Source organism: Mauremys mutica, chromosome 10 (assembly GCF_020497125.1).
Source record: "Mauremys mutica isolate MM-2020 ecotype Southern chromosome 10, ASM2049712v1, whole genome shotgun sequence".
Taxonomy (NCBI): Eukaryota; Metazoa; Chordata; order Testudines; family Geoemydidae; genus Mauremys; species Mauremys mutica.
The window spans coordinates 10,764,096-10,781,879 of NC_059081.1; the positions used below are offsets into that span (position 1 = coordinate 10,764,096).

The 17,784-nt window shown below is 43.2% G+C and overlaps 1 protein-coding gene across 2 annotated transcripts in view; it reads right to left on the reverse strand.

The window, feature by feature from the left end:
• ADCY5 (adenylate cyclase 5) overlaps positions 1 to 17,784 on the reverse strand; it is a 298,584-nt gene that overhangs the window by 13,228 nt on the left and 267,572 nt on the right. For both annotated transcript variants that reach the window (XM_045031720.1, XM_045031719.1), the window contains exons 14-16: positions 11,202 to 11,318; positions 9,188 to 9,352; positions 7,285 to 7,460 (exon numbers count right to left, since the gene is read on the reverse strand). In XM_045031720.1, the coding sequence (XP_044887655.1) occupies positions 7,285 to 7,460; positions 9,188 to 9,352; positions 11,202 to 11,318 (458 nt within the window). The remainder of the gene's footprint in view (positions 1 to 7,284; positions 7,461 to 9,187; positions 9,353 to 11,201; positions 11,319 to 17,784) is intronic.

A 17,784-nucleotide genomic window follows, 5' to 3' on the forward strand; every position in this document is an offset into this window, starting at 1 on the left:
TACACACTCATTGCATCTAATTTTCAAATAGATTCTGAATACTTCGGGCAGGAATGCCTGAGATTGCTACACATGACATGTTGAACGGTATGGTATCTCTGGCTCATCTAAAGGCACATTAGCACTGCCCACCCCATCCTGCAAGGCATTCAGTTACCAACGTGGAACCATGTTATAACATTAGTGCAAGCGCCCTCACTATACACATGAACGTTAGCAGGAGAAGGGACTTCTTTTAAGTAAACCAGTGGTTCTCAACCTGTGGCCCACAGGCCGCTTGCACCCAATCAGCACACAGCTGTGGCCCATGTGATATCCTCAGGCCCATACACAGGCAGTATATATAGTGTGTGGATGTAGCTCACATAACACAGACAGAGCTGCATATGCGGCCCCCAATGGTAAATAGGTTGAGAAACACTGAAGTAAACTTTAAGGGCCACTTTAGACACCAGTTTGCATTACTAGTACTGTGCTGGGTAGGCTGCAAAAGACATCAGTTTCCCAGAGTTGTTGCAGAGAGCGGAGCGTATGCTCCTCTTACAAAGAAGGGTTGGCAAGGCACTCTTCTGTGAGTAGCTGGCTGGCAAGTTCCTGTCTGATTGATCGTTTCATATTGCTGGGGCTAGGCTGTAGTATGAATTGAGTGTTCAGTGTCTAGCACCCTATACAGGTGTCTCTTCTTTTTTAACTCTTTACACAAAAATAAATCAATGATTATTATTATGGTGCCACTGGTGTGCTTGGTGCTTTACAGGCAAATCAGATGACATAACCTTACCCTGAGACCTTACAATATCCCTGAATACTTTGTGCTAAATTAGTCTGCAATTTGTGTTATACTGAGACTAAAATTATGTCTACACTTAAACCACTACAGCAGCACAGCTGCAGTGCTTCAGTGTAGACACTCGCTACAACAACAGATGTTCTCCCATTGCTGTAGTTAATCCACCTCCCTGAGAGGCAGTGGCTAGGTTGACAGAAGAATTCTTCCTACCAGGGATTAGATCAGCAAATATATTGCTCAGAGGGTGTGGATTTTTCACACCCGAGTGACATAGCTGGTTCAATGTAACTTTTAAGTGTAGACATGAACTAAGAATATTTGACGTCTCGCTCTAGAATTAGAGATAGAATCCACCAAAACCCAAGAAACATAGTGAAAAAATGTTTGGTTCCCTAATCTTATTTCTTACAGAAGATTTTCTGCTGTATTGAGACCAGGGTTCCCTCTCATTTTGATTTATAAATACGTCTTTATCTTGCACATTATTCATATCAAACTTCTTAGCCACTTACTCTGCTACACCAGCAATAAACAGGGTCCAGGCTGTATGTATCAGTGCACACAGTTCAGGAGCTTTGGAGACTGCTAACCTTGGCTGTTAATCATAGTGAAACGGGGATTTATAATAAAACTCTAGTGAACAAAAAAGCCTGCTGCCGCAAACGATGTCTTTCTATTAATAGGTTGAGGGAGATTCATGTTTTGTGGCAGGAATATTTTAGAGTTTGCACCGATTGGAACAGCAGAAAAATGTACTATTCCTCCAGGTTAGTGTATTTCCCATCTGAGGGCAGTGGCTGTATAGGGGGGTAGATTCTCCCTTGCGGCAAGGATCTACCTGGCACAGGATAGGTGTGGTGAGAGACGGAAGAGGCCGTCGGGGAGCTCGTTGTGTGACTCCCAGTAAGAGTAGCTCTTCAGCTGCTCTAATTCACAACACAGGCATAAGGTGACTTAGGAACCTCACACTAATAGAGGACTGGCATAGCAAAGTAGGCTGAGTTAAGTGGGATTGTGGGGGAGATGACCACACAGGGAGACTTCCTTACCTGAGCTTGAGACTTCAGGAATGTCCTCTGACAAAAGATTCAGTCAGGAGGCATGTATTAGATGGGTGCAACATATACATGCAAGTGCTTGGTCGGCCTGACAGCTGGGGTTCTCAGGAACACCGACATTCAGTAAGTGTTGAAAGACTTGTCCAAGCTCACTCAGTCATTACTGTTAGTTTGGCCCATTGGTGCCTGCTGGCCAAGGGTTCACTGCTCTGTGTCAACAACTGTTAATAGGCCTGACAAACTCACTACACCTAACACGCTGCTTTTGCGGTAATTATTCCCACATAGTGTCTTGTTAGGTATCAAATGAAAGCTGGTGTCATGCTGCGCATTAATATCAATGTGAAATGTATGTACTGATGATATTTAAAAAGTTATGTACAGAAAATATAGCCTGTATCAAAGGTCTGAGTCACCAGCAGGGACAGGTTCTCTCTCAGCACAGGGGTGTTTGTATGGCCAGCTAATTTACATGTAAATAAAGCCTTGTATAGTTTCACAACGGGCCTCCCGTCACTGGTTAGAACTGAATGCTAATAAAGAACAGAGACATATGAAGTCATCCTGAATTCAGCAGGCACCAGAGAAAAAACAGGCTTTGTCTCCACTTAAACCACTCCACTAGTGCATCAGTGTAGACGGGTTCTCCCATCACTGTAGTTAATCCACCTCCCCAAGAGGCAAGTAGCTAGGTCAACAGAAGAATCTGTCTGTCAACATGTCTACACCGGAGGTTTGGTTGGCATCATAGCTTTATCTCCCAGGGGTGTCGATTTTTCACAGCCCTGAGAGATATAGCTACGCCTATGTAACTTTTCAATGTAGACCAATCCCTAGAGGGTTTTACTGACTCGGGGGACAAAATCACTGACTTTGGGGGAATATAAGGGGAAGGCAAAAGCACACATCTTGGTCCATCATGGAGGGCGCACAAAGGACGGGGCTTTTGCACCCACGAACAGTGGATCCAGCCACGTGGGTTGATGATGCTGGGAGAAAGGTTTAGGTGAGCTTTAGACAAGGATTTTAGCCGTTAAAGTTAAGTTTAGACTCCAAGAAGCGGGTTATACTTTTTATTTCATATGTAACCATTCCTGTTTCCATTAACCTTACTCAGCATCTCTTAAATCTTAATCTTTGATAATAAACGTATGATTGTTTCACTATATAGCACCACAGTATGGAGATAAAGGACCTGATCCTAAGCTGGGGACCTGATCAGTGAAGCTGTGTGTATACTGTTCCCTTGGGAATAGTTACTGTGAGTGTCCAGTGACATGGGCTGGACACTACCAGGGGACACTTCAGAAGAGGAGCTCAGGGACTGAAGTACACCAAGTGTTAACCTGCAAGGCCAAGTAAGGGTTGGCAGAGCCCTGAGGAGACTCTTTGAGTGGCCAAGAGACTGAGAATGTCAGGGAGATGACACCCAGTTTAGCACCAGCAAGTCTCTCTCTGGCTGAGGAAGGGGGATAATCAGGGGACTCACAATCCCGGACACACCGAGAAACCATCACAAACAAGTTTGGGAAAGCTGGGGGAGTTCCAGAGGAATGGAAAAAAGCTAATGTTGTGCCACTATTTAAAACGAGTAAATGGGATGACCTGGGTAACTAGACTGGTTAGTCTGACATCAATCTCAAGCAAAATCATGGAAAGGCTAATACGGGATGCACTTGGTAAAGAATTAAAAGCTGGTAGTTTAATTAAAGGCAGTCGACATGACTTGATAGAACATAGGCCATGTCAAACAAACCTGATGCTGTTTTTTGATGCAATTATAACGTTCGGGTTATAAGGGTGATTTTTTGACATAACATTCTGATAAAAGAGTAAGAACTACACCAACCCAATGTAACCCATATTAGATGGATTAAAAACTGGTTAACTGACGGATCCAAAAAAGTAATTGTAAATGGGGAATCATTATCCACGGGAATATAAGTCATAGGACTGGAAGGGACCTCCTGGGTCATGGAGTCCAGTCCCCTGCTAGCACAGAAAACACCATCAAGTAATCCTGTTAATAAACATATCAAACTCCATCTTAAAACTAGTTCGGTTGTTTGCCTCCACAACTGCTACTGGAAGAAGGAGGGGATGTTTCTAGTGGACTTTCACAGGGACTGTTCTTGGCCCCATGCGATTCAATAGTTTTTAGCAACGATCTGCAGAAAACATTAAGTCATTGCTAGTGAAGTATTCGGATAACACAAAAATTGTTGAGTGGTAACTAATCATGGGAACAAGTAGGTAATACAGACCAAGCAGGATCGCTTGATAAGATGCACTTCTTCGGGCAACATGCATAGGAACAGCCCTAGGCATTTTGCCAACCAAACAATTTCAGTGACCCCCCTCTCCCAAAGCGGCAGAGAAAACAAAAAAATGGCCAGCCAATCAGTGGAGGAGGGGACAAAAAAGTCAAGTGCCCCTGAAAGTTGGTGCCCAGGACAACTGCCCTGCTCAGCCAGTTCTAGAACCAGCTCTGAATATGCATTTAAAACAGAACAAAAACGTGAGGTCATACATCTAAGAACAAAGAACATTGTTCACATTTACAAGATGGGGGACTGAATCCTGGTATGCAGGGACTCTGAGAAGGACTGAGGGGTTATGGCATATAATCAGCTGAACATGAGCGTCCAGTGCAATGCTGTAGCTAGTCAGCAAATGCAATGCTTGCATGACTAAACAGAGGAATATCAAGTGGGAGTACAGAGGTGGTATTACCTTCTGCGTACGGCATTAGTGAGACCATTACTGGAATACTGCATCTAGTTCTGGCGTCCATACTTCAAAAAATATGTTGATAAATGGAAAGGGTTCTGCAAAGAGCTACAAGTACAGTTCAAAATCTTATAGTGAAAGGCTGAAGAAGCTTAATCTAGTTTATCCAAGAGGAGGTTAAGAGATAACTTGATCATATCTACAAGTACCTACATGGGGAAGAGATTTCTGATAGTAGATGGATCTTTAGTCTAGAGAAAAAGGCATAGCAAAATCCAATGGGTGGAAGCTGAAGCTGGACAAATCCAGAATAAACCTAAAATGAAAATTTCAAAATTGAGGGGAATCAACCGTTGGTGCAACTTACCCCAGAGCATGATGTACACTCCATCTCAAGACTGGATGTCATTCTAAAAGATATGCTTAGAGCTCAAGCAGAAGCTTTGGGCTTGATGCAGAAATTACTGGGTGAAGTTTTCTGGCCTATGTCATGTAGGAGGTCAGACTGGATGATCATAACGATGCCCTTTGGCCTTAAAAGCTATGACTCTATGAAGTTAATTTTATCTCCTGCATGGCAGATGAGTCCTACATAACACTAGCTTTAGCTCTTCTAGTTATAATTCAAGTGTCATGATGCTGGTGTGTCATTGTAGTCATGTCTAGTAATTCCCAGTGCATTACTATCAGTCTTCAATTGCTTGCATGGTGGGAGGGTTTGTACCCAGAAGTACAAAGTGACATCTGCATAGTTCCTAATTAGTGAATGTACTCTAAAGCCTGCAGAATAGACAGTAATTATATAACTACAACGGGGGTCCAATTAAAGTATTATGAGGCAGTTTTTTTTATGTCAGCTGGACATGGTGGTACATCTCTAGATTGTGTATTGTACACTGACTACCCATCTCCCATAAGACACAAATGGATTGCTATGCTTTGGGGTGTTAGCTGCTAATGGAGCTTTTAGTGGAAACAAAAATCATTTAATGAGAATACAGCAGCACAGAAATTTCTTTCTGGGAAAAACTGCTGATTTCCTCCACCTTATTACTCACATTTTGATTGCGGAGTGATGTAAATTACACTTTTAAGTGCTGTAATCTTGCAGAATGCTAGGTTTACCAAGAATGTGATGCCTTTTTTGGGTATAAAATGCTTTTTTTCTCCTAATTATGTTTTTATGTTATTTCTTCAAACAGGCAAAGCTATTTAGGGATACATTTTCTCCTAAAAGAAGGAAAAAACAACCCCAAAAAAGATTAATTGCACCAAAACTGCTGACAATGAACATGGCAAAGAAGCGATAGGAGTGCCACTTGTCTTCCTACATGATTTTGTTTGCTTATGCTAACAAACTATTTGCAATGACTCCATTGAAAATTTAAAAGAGAACCCATAAAATCATAAATTATTATTGGACATATAATAATACTAATAAAAGTGGTTTTGAGTGTTATGAGAATTGTGCATGCCCAGCTCGAAAGAACCAATGGACCTCAGAAAAGACATGAAACCATCCATGTGGGGTAGTTGTTTCCATCTCAAATGTGGTGAAATTAGGATAGATGAACATGTAAGAAAACAATGGAATATGTGATGGGCAACTCAGGAGGAGAGAGAGAATGTGTGTGTGTGTGTGTGTGTGCGCGCGCGCCCACCCCGCTCTCTCCTCTTAACATCTTGAGATTCCATGATCAGTGGAAGGAAGTTTGTTCATCAGCATTAGTACAAGCTTCCCTCACACTGTGCTTCAAAGCCCTGACCTGGAGGGCCCAATGCACCTGGATAGATAAAGGGATAGCTTTCATTCCCACTTGGTCCTTGGCCTATTTGTAGAGATTGAGAGTTAATGTCACTGTTGGTGTTGGCTTTTGAGATGTGGACATTAGGAACAGGGCGGAGAGCACCAGGCAGACATCAGCTGATAGCAATTTTGACTCCCTACTAACCTGGGCTGGATTTGAAGCAACAACCCATTGGTGAAACCCAGCACCCCAGTATTTCATTACCAAGGGCTTGCCTAGTGGAATAGTCAGTGCATGGTAGGCTGGGGTGTAACTCTACCTTGGACTAGCCTGCTAAGCACTAATGGTCCATGTGTACTCTTCTGCCCCACACTAGAAGTTCCCTAGTGACCTATTCTTATTTCAAAGCTGGGTATCTCTAAGACCACTGAAACTCCTAGTGCGCGGTACCAAGGGTCACATGGACAGTTGTATGCAGCACAGTAATGCAAGGTAGCTTTACAGCCCAGCCTGTGGTGCGCTAACTGTTCATTTGATGAGCCCCAACTCTCTGAGCCATTCAGACTCTGTTGGTATTTTTATTTCTGAAGTAGCCATTTCTGTCTTGATAGTGTTGAAGAGTCTTACGCTAGCAATCAGAACAGCTAACAGCCTCCATTTTAAGAAAAAAAAATCCACAGTCATTCCAATTATGTTTTGCCGGTAATATTTGATCATTACCGAGAACCTGACAACCAGGTTTAATCTTCAGGAGAAGATTTCTAAGATGTAGAGGCCTGTGAGATGGCATGGAGGATAGCAGCAGTGATGGAACCTTAATTTGTTGTGACTTACACGTCGGTACTGCAGTTCCACAGTTTATGCACTGAAGACTCAGAAATCCTGTCTTCCTAGTGATATGGAAGAATCATAGGGAGTCAACATGATGGAAGACATTTTGAAAATGAAATCCACTTACAAACTGTTGGCTGCAACCAGAAGATCTGCATTGTCAAAGAGGTTCACCCCTGGCACCTCCACAATGAGAACATATATGAATTCGATGATCAACATTAGGATCAGTTTCCCAATGCAGCTGATCTGAAGGAACACAGAGCAGGCTAGGAGACTCAGTAAGACACTGTAGGTAAAATACTGTGTAAAGACAAAAAAAAGAAAACAGGAGAGAGATAAAACTCAGTAGGACAAAGCAAACCAAAACTAAGAGACATAACAAACCATATAGAGGGAGTAGTAACCCTACCCCTGAGCTAAATGAACACTTAGACTGAAGGCCAAGGTGAGTGTGTATCCAGGAGGTAGTAGAAAGCACCATCACACTATTACAGTAAAATGCCTAATGTTCTAAGGCCAGATTCTGCCCTTGTCTATTATACCCATTGCCCATGACGCTATGGTATTTACCCTGCACAGCCCTCTACATGCTCAAGCAGTGCCTTCCACATCTGCATTGCTATTTTTAGCAGCATAGTGTCCCACTGCCTCTGCTGCTAGAGCCTTTCCCCAATGCAGGGAAAGGCTCCAGCAGCAGGGAAAGATTCCTGCAGTACCAGTGGGGAGCCGCCGGAGCCTTCCCCTGCCATCTCCCTTTCTGCTGCAGCCTTTCACTGCCATGTGTAGCTACATACTGCAGTTACAAGTGGACACAGCCTGCTTTCACTGCGGCTCGTAGTGCAAGTAGCCTCTATGCCACCATACGTTTAGACAAGGCATAACACAGATTCTGAAATGTTGCAAATTACAGTAATGAGTGTGGCATAACCCCCCCACCTCCCCATAGATTAGACAATGGCAAAATTTCCATTGACTTTAATGGTATCAGAATTACACCCCAACTGCTCCAATGGGAGATAAGTGCACTCAGCACATCTTGGGGGCTCAGTAACACCTTGAACAATTGGGCCCTAAAGGATCAGCCAGAAAACTGAAAAGGTTCCCATAAACCTCAAAGATCCAGACAGCACAACCGCCTGCACCATAGTTTTTTCCTTTTCAGTTCCTACAGAATTTTTTTTTATGGCTGTGACCTAAACGCTCACAGAAGTATCTTGAACAACTGCCCAAAAGGAAGAGATTTAGGGTGCAGTGAAGTACAACGGCATGAAAAAGATTTATATCTTTTGCTGTTGCAAAATAAAAATCAACAGTTCAAAGCAGATTGCTTCAGTGCTACAAATCTTGGACCATTATAACTTTCCTGCTTCCAGTCACGGCCCATATCGGATGCTCCAGAGAAACTCAGAATGTACCCAGGCCAAAGTTTTCAAACTAGGTGCCTTCTGTTAGGCTCTTAAATGCATATTTAGGCACCTACATTATTTTTCAGAGGTGATGAGTACCAAAAAGTTCTACTGAAGTCACTGGCAGCCACTGAAGCATGTCAGCAAACTATGTCATGAATGCATGTGATCATATCTCCCTCTAGTGGTTGGATCCAGTGACTACAAAAGCCTACTACTACTAACTCAAAGCTAAAGGAGTTTTCCTGGCGAAGGTCTCCGGTTCATCCCTTCCAACAACAGCATGTATATGTAATAGCTGTGGTTTGTTACACCGAGCACCTGCAGGTCCCACTGACTTCAACAAGTGCTGTGAGTGCACAGCAGCTCTGAAAATCAGAACACCTGTTTAGATGCCTTAAAATGGATTTAGGTGCCTAACTTGAAACTCCCATGTTTGAGAATATTGACCCTTGTCAATTCTGTAATGATGGCTGTGAAGGGAAATGTGTGTCATGGCTCCTGTAGTGAACAGTTTCACTAAATATCATGAGATTTAATTACTTTTATGCACGCATGAGTAAATACAGAACTGAGCCCCTTTTAAAATCCAGCTCTGCAATCAATTCTTTAAAGCAATACCTCTGGGAAGTTGCAATTGGGCAGGGAACTGCCACAGAATCCCTGCCAGGTGCCCAGGCTGTATTTGAAAGACAAGTTGCTGATAAGGCCTATGTCCACCTGGTCGGGAGTGATGTTATACTCTGTAGCCACACAGCTGACAAGATCCACAGTGCTGCACATAAACTGGAGAAAATAAAGATTGTGACAAAAACCAAAGGCACAGGTAAGAAGAAAAACCAACAACCAATCCACTTTAAAAATTCTCTTGAAAACGATAGAATTAAACATCGGGTGACACAAGATACATATTCAATGCCCCAGTTTCCACAATAAGTTTGCTTATCTATGCAAATCACTGTTATACTTATACTTGGTAGCAACTGATGTATTGACGAAGGGGATATGCTGATAACTTCTCATAGCTAACAATCTATCACTCAGACCACTGCAGCAGGGGGTCGTCTACAGCAAAGGCTATTGGACCAAGACAAAACTCACTGTTGCAGATTTGCTACAAAATGCTGAGAAACCAGCAGAGTACTGGTACTACAGAGTACCAAGTACTACTTCATGACTAGTCTGATTAAGCAACGAGTTTGCATCAGCCTTGGTAACGTTGTTATAAAATGGTTAGCAATGGCAACGGCCAGACGCTCCAGGCTGTTGAGTAGAATGCCCATGAATAAGGGTCCAATTCTTAAAGGTGCTGAGCACCTTTAATCTACACCTGCTTCTTTATAGTTACATTATTGGGGCCCAATCCTACAAGGTGCTTAGCGTCCTGAAAGATCGGGCCCTAACACTGTAACCATAATAATACTTTGCACTTCCCTAGTGCCTTCTACCCAAGAAACTAAAAGTGCTCTACAAACAATGTTTATCTCCATGTTACAGATGGGGAAAGAGAGGTATAGAGCGGCTACCAGCCTGATTTAAGAGGTGCTGAGGATCTGCTATTTTCATCGAAATCAATGAGATCTGTGGTAGATCAACCCTTTTAAAAGTTAAGCCATAATTGATGTACAGGAAGACTATAGCAGTGCCAGCAATAGAGGCCAAATCCAACAGACTGCCCAGTGCTTTAATCACAGGATCATCCTTTTTCTCTTAAAAATCCCTCAGATTTATGTAGCATACAGACTATTTAGTTTCATGTTTAAAATAAATTTAGCTAACAAGTTAAAAATTAAAAATAGTAGGCTATCAAGAACATTCAATCTTTCTCTCTGCATCTGAAATTAGCAGCAGCGTCTGGATGCAAAGAAATCCAAATGTTTCACTTAAAATGCAGCCTTTCCAATCTCTGTGAAGTGATTACAGTCAGTGTGAAATTCAACGTTGTGCAGAGGCCAGCACAAAGCCGAGGCAGCACGTAAATCCTGCTCAAAAGAGAGCTTTTGCGGGGCCTGAGTGACACGTAGGTCTTGGCCTGGCCCGTTGTATAGGGGTAAACTTCGCTCCTGGTTTATACAACTACCAAGAGAAATAGAACAGTCAGAAAAATGGATGTGCAACAAAAGCAAAACCAGAGTCAGCAATGCAGGCTGTTAGGAGGGCATTCAGATGACTCCCATTTCACTTTTGGGGTGGAAAGGCTGCGCTCAGATATAGCAACAGCAACATCTGACATTAATTCACATGATTGCAATGATTATGTGTGTGGTATGCATGCCCGAAAAGCAGGGGCGGCTCTAGCAATTTCACCGCCCCAAGCATGGCGGCACGCCGCGGGGGGTGCTCTGGCGGTCGCCGGTCCCGCAGCTCCGGGTGGACCTCCTGCAGACGTGCCTGTGGAGGGTCCGCTGGTCCAGCGGCTCCGGTGGAGCATCCACAGGCATGCCTGCGGGAGGTCCACTGGAGCCGCGGGACCTGCGGACCCTCCGCAGGCACATCTGCGGGAGGTCCACCGGAGCTGCCTGCCGCCCTCCCGGCGACCGGCAGAGCGCTTGGCGTGCTGGGGCCTGGAGCCGGCCCTGCCGAAAAGATCAATAATAAAACTACACAGTAAAGAAATGGATTAAAAACCATGTACCATGTTGACAAATGCTGACAGAAAAACCAGTATAATGGTGAAGACCCCAACTAAGGTGCTATTGGTCCTGGATTGAACAATCTTCCTTGCGAGAGTCTGGAGTGGAGCTGGGAAAAGCTGGACATGAAATAAAAAGTAAATAAAATACATAAGACATGGATATTTATAAATGTTGTAATGTTAAGAGCAACCTACATCCCTACATATAAATGGTAATGCTTGTGCTGGATGGGGTCAAAAAAGGGTGACAAGGACTTGTCTTCTTGCATGTGTTTTTTGGGAGGCGGAGGCAGACAATAAAGTGACAGCAATACAGTCTGGCAGACTTGTCATATCTAGCTGTTTCTTCCCAATAGAAACGATGTCTTCTGAGCCAAGATGACATGGTATGCAAAACTGTGTATCCCATCATGGTGGATGGTAAGTTAACCACAAGTCATCTTTAACTGCCAGGATCTAGAGGTCATGGTTTGAAAAAAAGAGGGCTGCAAAATCTCTGGCGTATTCGTCAATGCAATCATGGATTCATACCTCACTTTCATTCAGGGAAATTAAGCTGTACCATTTGAAGGACACATTGCTAATAGCTTGCGACCTCATCATATTATCTACTCTATCCTCCCTGCCAGGCACTTGGTTATCAAACTCTCTTGTCGTGATTACGCTACTGGGCGTTCTCGTCCATCTAGATTAACCTTCTCCATAAGCACTCTCCTACTAACAGGGCATCTTTAGAACACTTGCCTCCCAGATGTCTCACTCTATTCAGGGGGGAAATAAAGTGAATGGTGATAATATCTAGGAATCCAAGCGTAGGCTTCCCCAGTCACCCATCTGATTGAAAAGCAATACTGCAACAGGTCTTCTTTCCAGCATGAAGCATTATCTCAGCTATGGCAAGTTCCACTGTGGGTAGGATAAATTTTTTTTTTGGGGTGGGGTGGGGTGGTTTTTTTAACCTTTCCCTTCTTTTAACCTTTCCCTCCCTTTTCTGATCCCATTCCCACCTTCATTTCTCTGCTCTATCACGGCACAGAGCATACAGCTACAGAGGAGCAAAGAGGCTCCTCTAGAACTAGCAGATGTCTGAGAACTATTCACATTCCTCACAGCCTGTAAGCATGACCTCTATGATGCGCCCCAGCATTTTCGCTCAAGGAAAAGAAGGGCTAACACAAGGCTTCTGCTGCTGCTCCAGAATCCAGATCTCTCTCTGTTATTGCACTGTTGTACCAGCAAAGCCACTAGACTAGAGGGTATTTTTAGAGACACTAGAAGCTAGTAGCACAATGACACCGCACTGTAATTTATCTATGACTAATGCGTCTATTAAAAGTCCTGCTTTTCCCTTTTACCCTTCATTCTTACATTTTCAGAGGTGCAACATTTTGCCACTGTACTGCTTCCCACACAGCAAACCTACAACATAATTATTAGCTGGTGACTATTACAAAGGGGGAGAGAATCTGCAATGCTACTAACCATTTTAAAATGCTGACTTCACCAGCTTCCGGCACAAAACTGTTTCTCTGTCTCCTGGGGGGACAGGGTGTGTGTCTGTGTGGACTGGGGGGGCTTAGCGTTCTGACACATTCACACCAAATGACTAAATCCCAGAAAAGGTTACAAATTATTCAGATTCTTGTAATGTTCTTGGAATTAATTTTTTAAAGTATTCTCTTTGGAAATAAAAACTGTTAATATGGCAATTCTTGGCATCTAGAGATGAGCCAGCGTCAAAAGACTTTTCCTGTCCACACCACGCAGCTGCTCCTACAACAGAATTAGGGCTCGTCTACACTTGAAATGCTACAGCAGCAGAACAGCAGCCCTGCAGCTGCACCACTTCAGTGTAGACGCTACCTATGCCAATGGGAGAGGTTCTCCCATCCGATTAGGTAATCCACCCTTCCCAAGAGGCAGTAGCTAGGTCAACAAAAGAATTCTTCCGTTGACCTAGCGCTGTCTAGGCTTGAGATTAGCTCCAAACAGCTCCGTGTCTCAGGGGTGTGGGAATTTTCATACCCCTGAGAGATGTAGCGATGCCCAGGTAAGTTCCCAGTGTAGACCAGCCCTTAGGCAAGCAGGAAGGTAAGCCCACATGCCTAAGTCTAAAGAGGTATTGCAACAGATGTCTGTATTTTCAACAGTCAATGGAATTTTGGCTTCTAAATGCCTTTTGAAAATGAGATATAGGTTGCTAAATCAGTTAGGTGTTGAAATACCTAAACATCTTTAAAAATCTGGGCCACCAGGTGCCTTAACTCAAGCTTTAGAGATGTTTGTGTTCAGCTCTAGACATCTCTGGTTCAATCGTTGGTATGCTGGCATGTAATTTTGGAGTTGATTTCTATTTTTTTAAAAATAAATCCAGACCCCAAAAGAGTTGACTTTTGAATCTTCATTATACATGTGGCTTTTGTTTTGAACTGGAAGGGAACATCACCACTTTATAGGTATCTTAATAATTAGCAGCCAGAAGACTTATAAATAAGCAACTGTCCAATGTCTTTAGCTTGAAAGCTTTGCTACCACCACAATTAGGATCTCTGACCTGAAATTTCAGTTCATCTATAAGATTTGACGGTTTTGTCAACGGGTTAAATTAACTTTAAACTCAAACATTCAGATCTTGCACCAACAGTCAGTCAGTCAATCATCCATTACAAGCTCTCTGAAATGGCTACTTGACCCCTCCGCTTTTCAGAAGTGCGGTTCCTGGACAATGTGGCATGCAAAACCTCATCACAGAGAACTATCATTTTTTGATCTGTTGATGCAATACCAACTCATATTAACGGGAGCTGTATATGCAGATCAAGCATACAAAATGGCCCTTAAACTCTAGCGGTCACGATAACACTGAGAAAATTGTCACTAAATGTAATTTATGGCATCACTTTACACTCACACCCTCTTTACTCTAATGCACATCTAAGCCCCACAAACCAGACTCTCCTCTCACACCAGTTATACACTGGTGTAATTCCACTGACTTCGGAGAAGCTATTCCTGATTTACACCGCTATTTGGTGAAAGAAGAGTTGGACACCGTGAGTTCTACTCTAGCAGATAGACTTCTAATGAGGGTGCTTTTTTTGGGATTAAACTGAGTTTCAATATTCAGCTACAATCAGCAGATGTGAGTATCTAAAAAGTTAAATTGGAAAATGGCAGCCACATCTGCAAAATACATTTCTGAGAAAAGAGAAGTAAAATCATGAAGGGAGAAACAAGGGAATTAAGTGCAGCGGAGTGGATTTCCCATTTTCTCTATTGCAGGAGCTGCTATACAATAATGCCATAGCAACTAATTTTTAAACAAGTAGAACAGAATAATAATTAGCACTTCAAAGTGCTGAACAAACACTAAATAATTAATCCTTACAACACCTCTTTAAAGGACTCCAGATAAGCATTATTCTCATTTGATAGATAGGGAAACTGAGATAACGCAAGGAGTTATCCCAAGAATGAATATGACTTGCAAAGATGAAGGGACTGGCTCACATCTGTTCAGGAAACAGTGGCAGAGCCTGGATTAGAACTCAGTAGTTCTTTCTAGCCTCCAGTCTTGTTCTCAGAGAGCAAGACTATAAGGCCTGCAGTCCACCCTATATAGGATTGACCTCTAACCAGTCCTGAGAAAATGAGCAAGATCTTTTGGTAACAACAGTCAAACAAACTAAACTCCATTAACAAACATGCTTTCCTGGAACAAATATTGGTTCTCATTACTCTGTAAATTGGGGAACAGATTGTGTCAACAAACAAGTACATCCTGGAAAAAATGGAAGAGAAAAACAATGAGAAGCCGCCCAATGGATACATGATACTGTAATGCCATAGAAATATAGCACCTCTGAGGCAATTATGCTTTACAAACAATAATTAATTCAGTTCCTAACATATTCCATAAGGTAGGTAATTACTATCCCCATTTTACAGATGAAGAAACGGAGGCACAGAGAGGTTGCAACTTGGTTGAGATCTGTGACAAAACTGGGAATACAACCTAGATCTCCTAACATCCCATCCTGTGCGCTAGCCACTGGACAATGTTTCCTTTGCAAAAGCCTCTACAGAGAAGCAATCTAGTAACAGTCACTCATGTTCTATTAAAAGTAGCCAAACACACACGTAAGCATAGTTCAAACTATGGTTATTGCTTGTTTGAACTAGTAAATGCGATTCATTTTCTGTTTAAAATGGTATCTAAATGCAGAACAGCAGAGCAAATGTGACGAATACATATACACACACACATACACGTATAGGAGGGGCTGAAAATAGGGACATGATTCATTTGGTAAATAAAGGTGCTGATGTGTGCTGATATGGGAATTTGGGGCCAGATACCATTAGCCCGATCAGGCTCCCAAAATCCAAGTGTCAAGGAAAATTAGTATAGGGAAAAAATATTAAGATGGATTTCCCCATTATTTAATTCACAAAAGGCATTGAAAGCAATAGGTGAAATCCTATCTTCAGATGTCCAGCTCTGAAGTACCAACAGCTAGAGCCACTCTCAGATGCGGGACACCAACAGGATTATATAGTAAGTGCGTCATAATTAAGGCTATGTTTTAGTCACGGGTATTTTTAGTAAAAGTCATGGACAGGTCACGGGCAGTAAACAAAAATTCACAGCTCGTGACCTGTCCATGACTTTTACTATATACCCCTAATTAACACTTGGGCTGGGGGCCCCGCGGATGCTCAGGGTGAGCAGGGGCGGCCCAGGACCCCTGCTGGTTCTGGGGAGGGAAAGGGGACTGTGGCGCACGGCCGGGACCCCCACTGCTGCTGGGGGGGAGGGGGCAGTGGGCCATGCTGCTGGTGCTGGGGTGGAGATTGACAGGGCTCGTAGGCTCCCTATTGGGCTCCACATGTCCCCACAGCTCCGGCCAGGGGGGCTCCAAATCGCTGTTCCCGCCACAAGCGCCAGATCTGCAGGCAAAGCTCCCATTGGCTGGAAACCGCAGCCAATGGGAGATGTGGGGGAGGGCCTGTGGGCACGGTTAGCACATGGAGTCCCCTGGCCCCTCCTCCGCCTATGCCAGTGGGAGCTGGGGAGCCCCCAACCCTGAGGTAAGCGTCCCCTTCACCCCCAACCCCTAGCCCCCTCCCACACACCAAACTCCCCAAACTGATGCTGCTGGCACAGGGGCTGCCCGAGCTGGACAGCCCCTGAGCCAGCACTGGCTGCTGCAGAAATCATGGAGGTCACGGAAAGTCACGGAATCCGTGACCATCGTGACAGACACAGCCTTAGTCATAATCATCATGGCAGGAGAAAGTTTTGGAAAACACACACTGAGCCGAGTCCTGTCCTGATTACACCCTGTGCATCAGTGTTGTTGCCCAGGAGAAATCAGGACAGGACTCACCTTACAGTATTCAGAAATCTACCACCCAAGGGGCCAGGAAAGAGGCACTGCTTTATACAAGGAATGTTGTGTGTAAAAACCAAACCTACAGGAAGGTGGGCACATTTACAGACAAAGGCCAAACTCGTACAGAATTCTATTGAGTCCAGTGGAGTTATACTGTGGAGGACTCATGACCTCCATTCACAGGCCTGTTGAAAAGAGAAAACACACAAACTAAAATGATAATCTACAATGAGAGAAAAACAACAACAAAACCACAACCACCAGAGAAAGGAGAGTTTTCTGCTTTCTGTCTTTTTCAACAGATACTCTGGACATGGAAAACTGTTTGACAGTCAGGATGTAATTAGTGCTGTATGCTGCAAAATAAATAACAAATTCTCTAAATCCTGAACTTCCAATCTGAAATAACATAATTTTGGTCGTTCTGCAATACATTAAGATGTCTGAAGTTGAAGTCAATAATGACAGGCAATTCAGGTCTGTAAATCCATTTATTTGGTTTATTATTTAGTGGGGTTTTATCAACCTATAAAAACAATGTACAGTTTTCAATTCACTAAATCTTTCCAAAAGGAAAGATCACAAAAATGAAAATATGCTTTTAAATTTTCTGGCCACTTTGGGAGGGAGAAGCCAAGAAATGGGTATGTGAGAGCTAGTATACAAGTTGTGATTTCCAGATCAAATTAACTCAGGAAGATGTAGTATGTACTCTGTCTCACATTCATGTCCAGCAATGTCCAAGCAGTTGACCTCCACAGAGCGGTGAGTGCAATATAATTTATGGGTTCTCAGAAGAAATGTGAACTTTTTAAATCAGTAGCAAAACAGATGTCAGTCAGCAGTGTATTTAAGAAGAGATAGTGGTTCCCATGACCTTGCAGAAACTAGATTTTAATGGGAAGACACCATTAGACCTCAGTTGCCAAGTCTTCTCAGAATAGCAAAGTGAGGAGTGAGAAGAGTTCTCCGTTTATTGCAGCTGAAGGAACTTGGAAACCTACGTTGGCTAGACTGGCAATTCCAGGATCAACTCCCATGAAGAATTTTATAAGTGGGAGAAAATGACAGCAAAAAATAAAACAAAACCAAGTTGCCCTGAAAGTGTCTGCTAGCAATGGTCAATGCCAGATATAGAGAGGACAAAAAAAGGAAAAGGAAATCTCAGATTGGAAACTGTAAAAAGA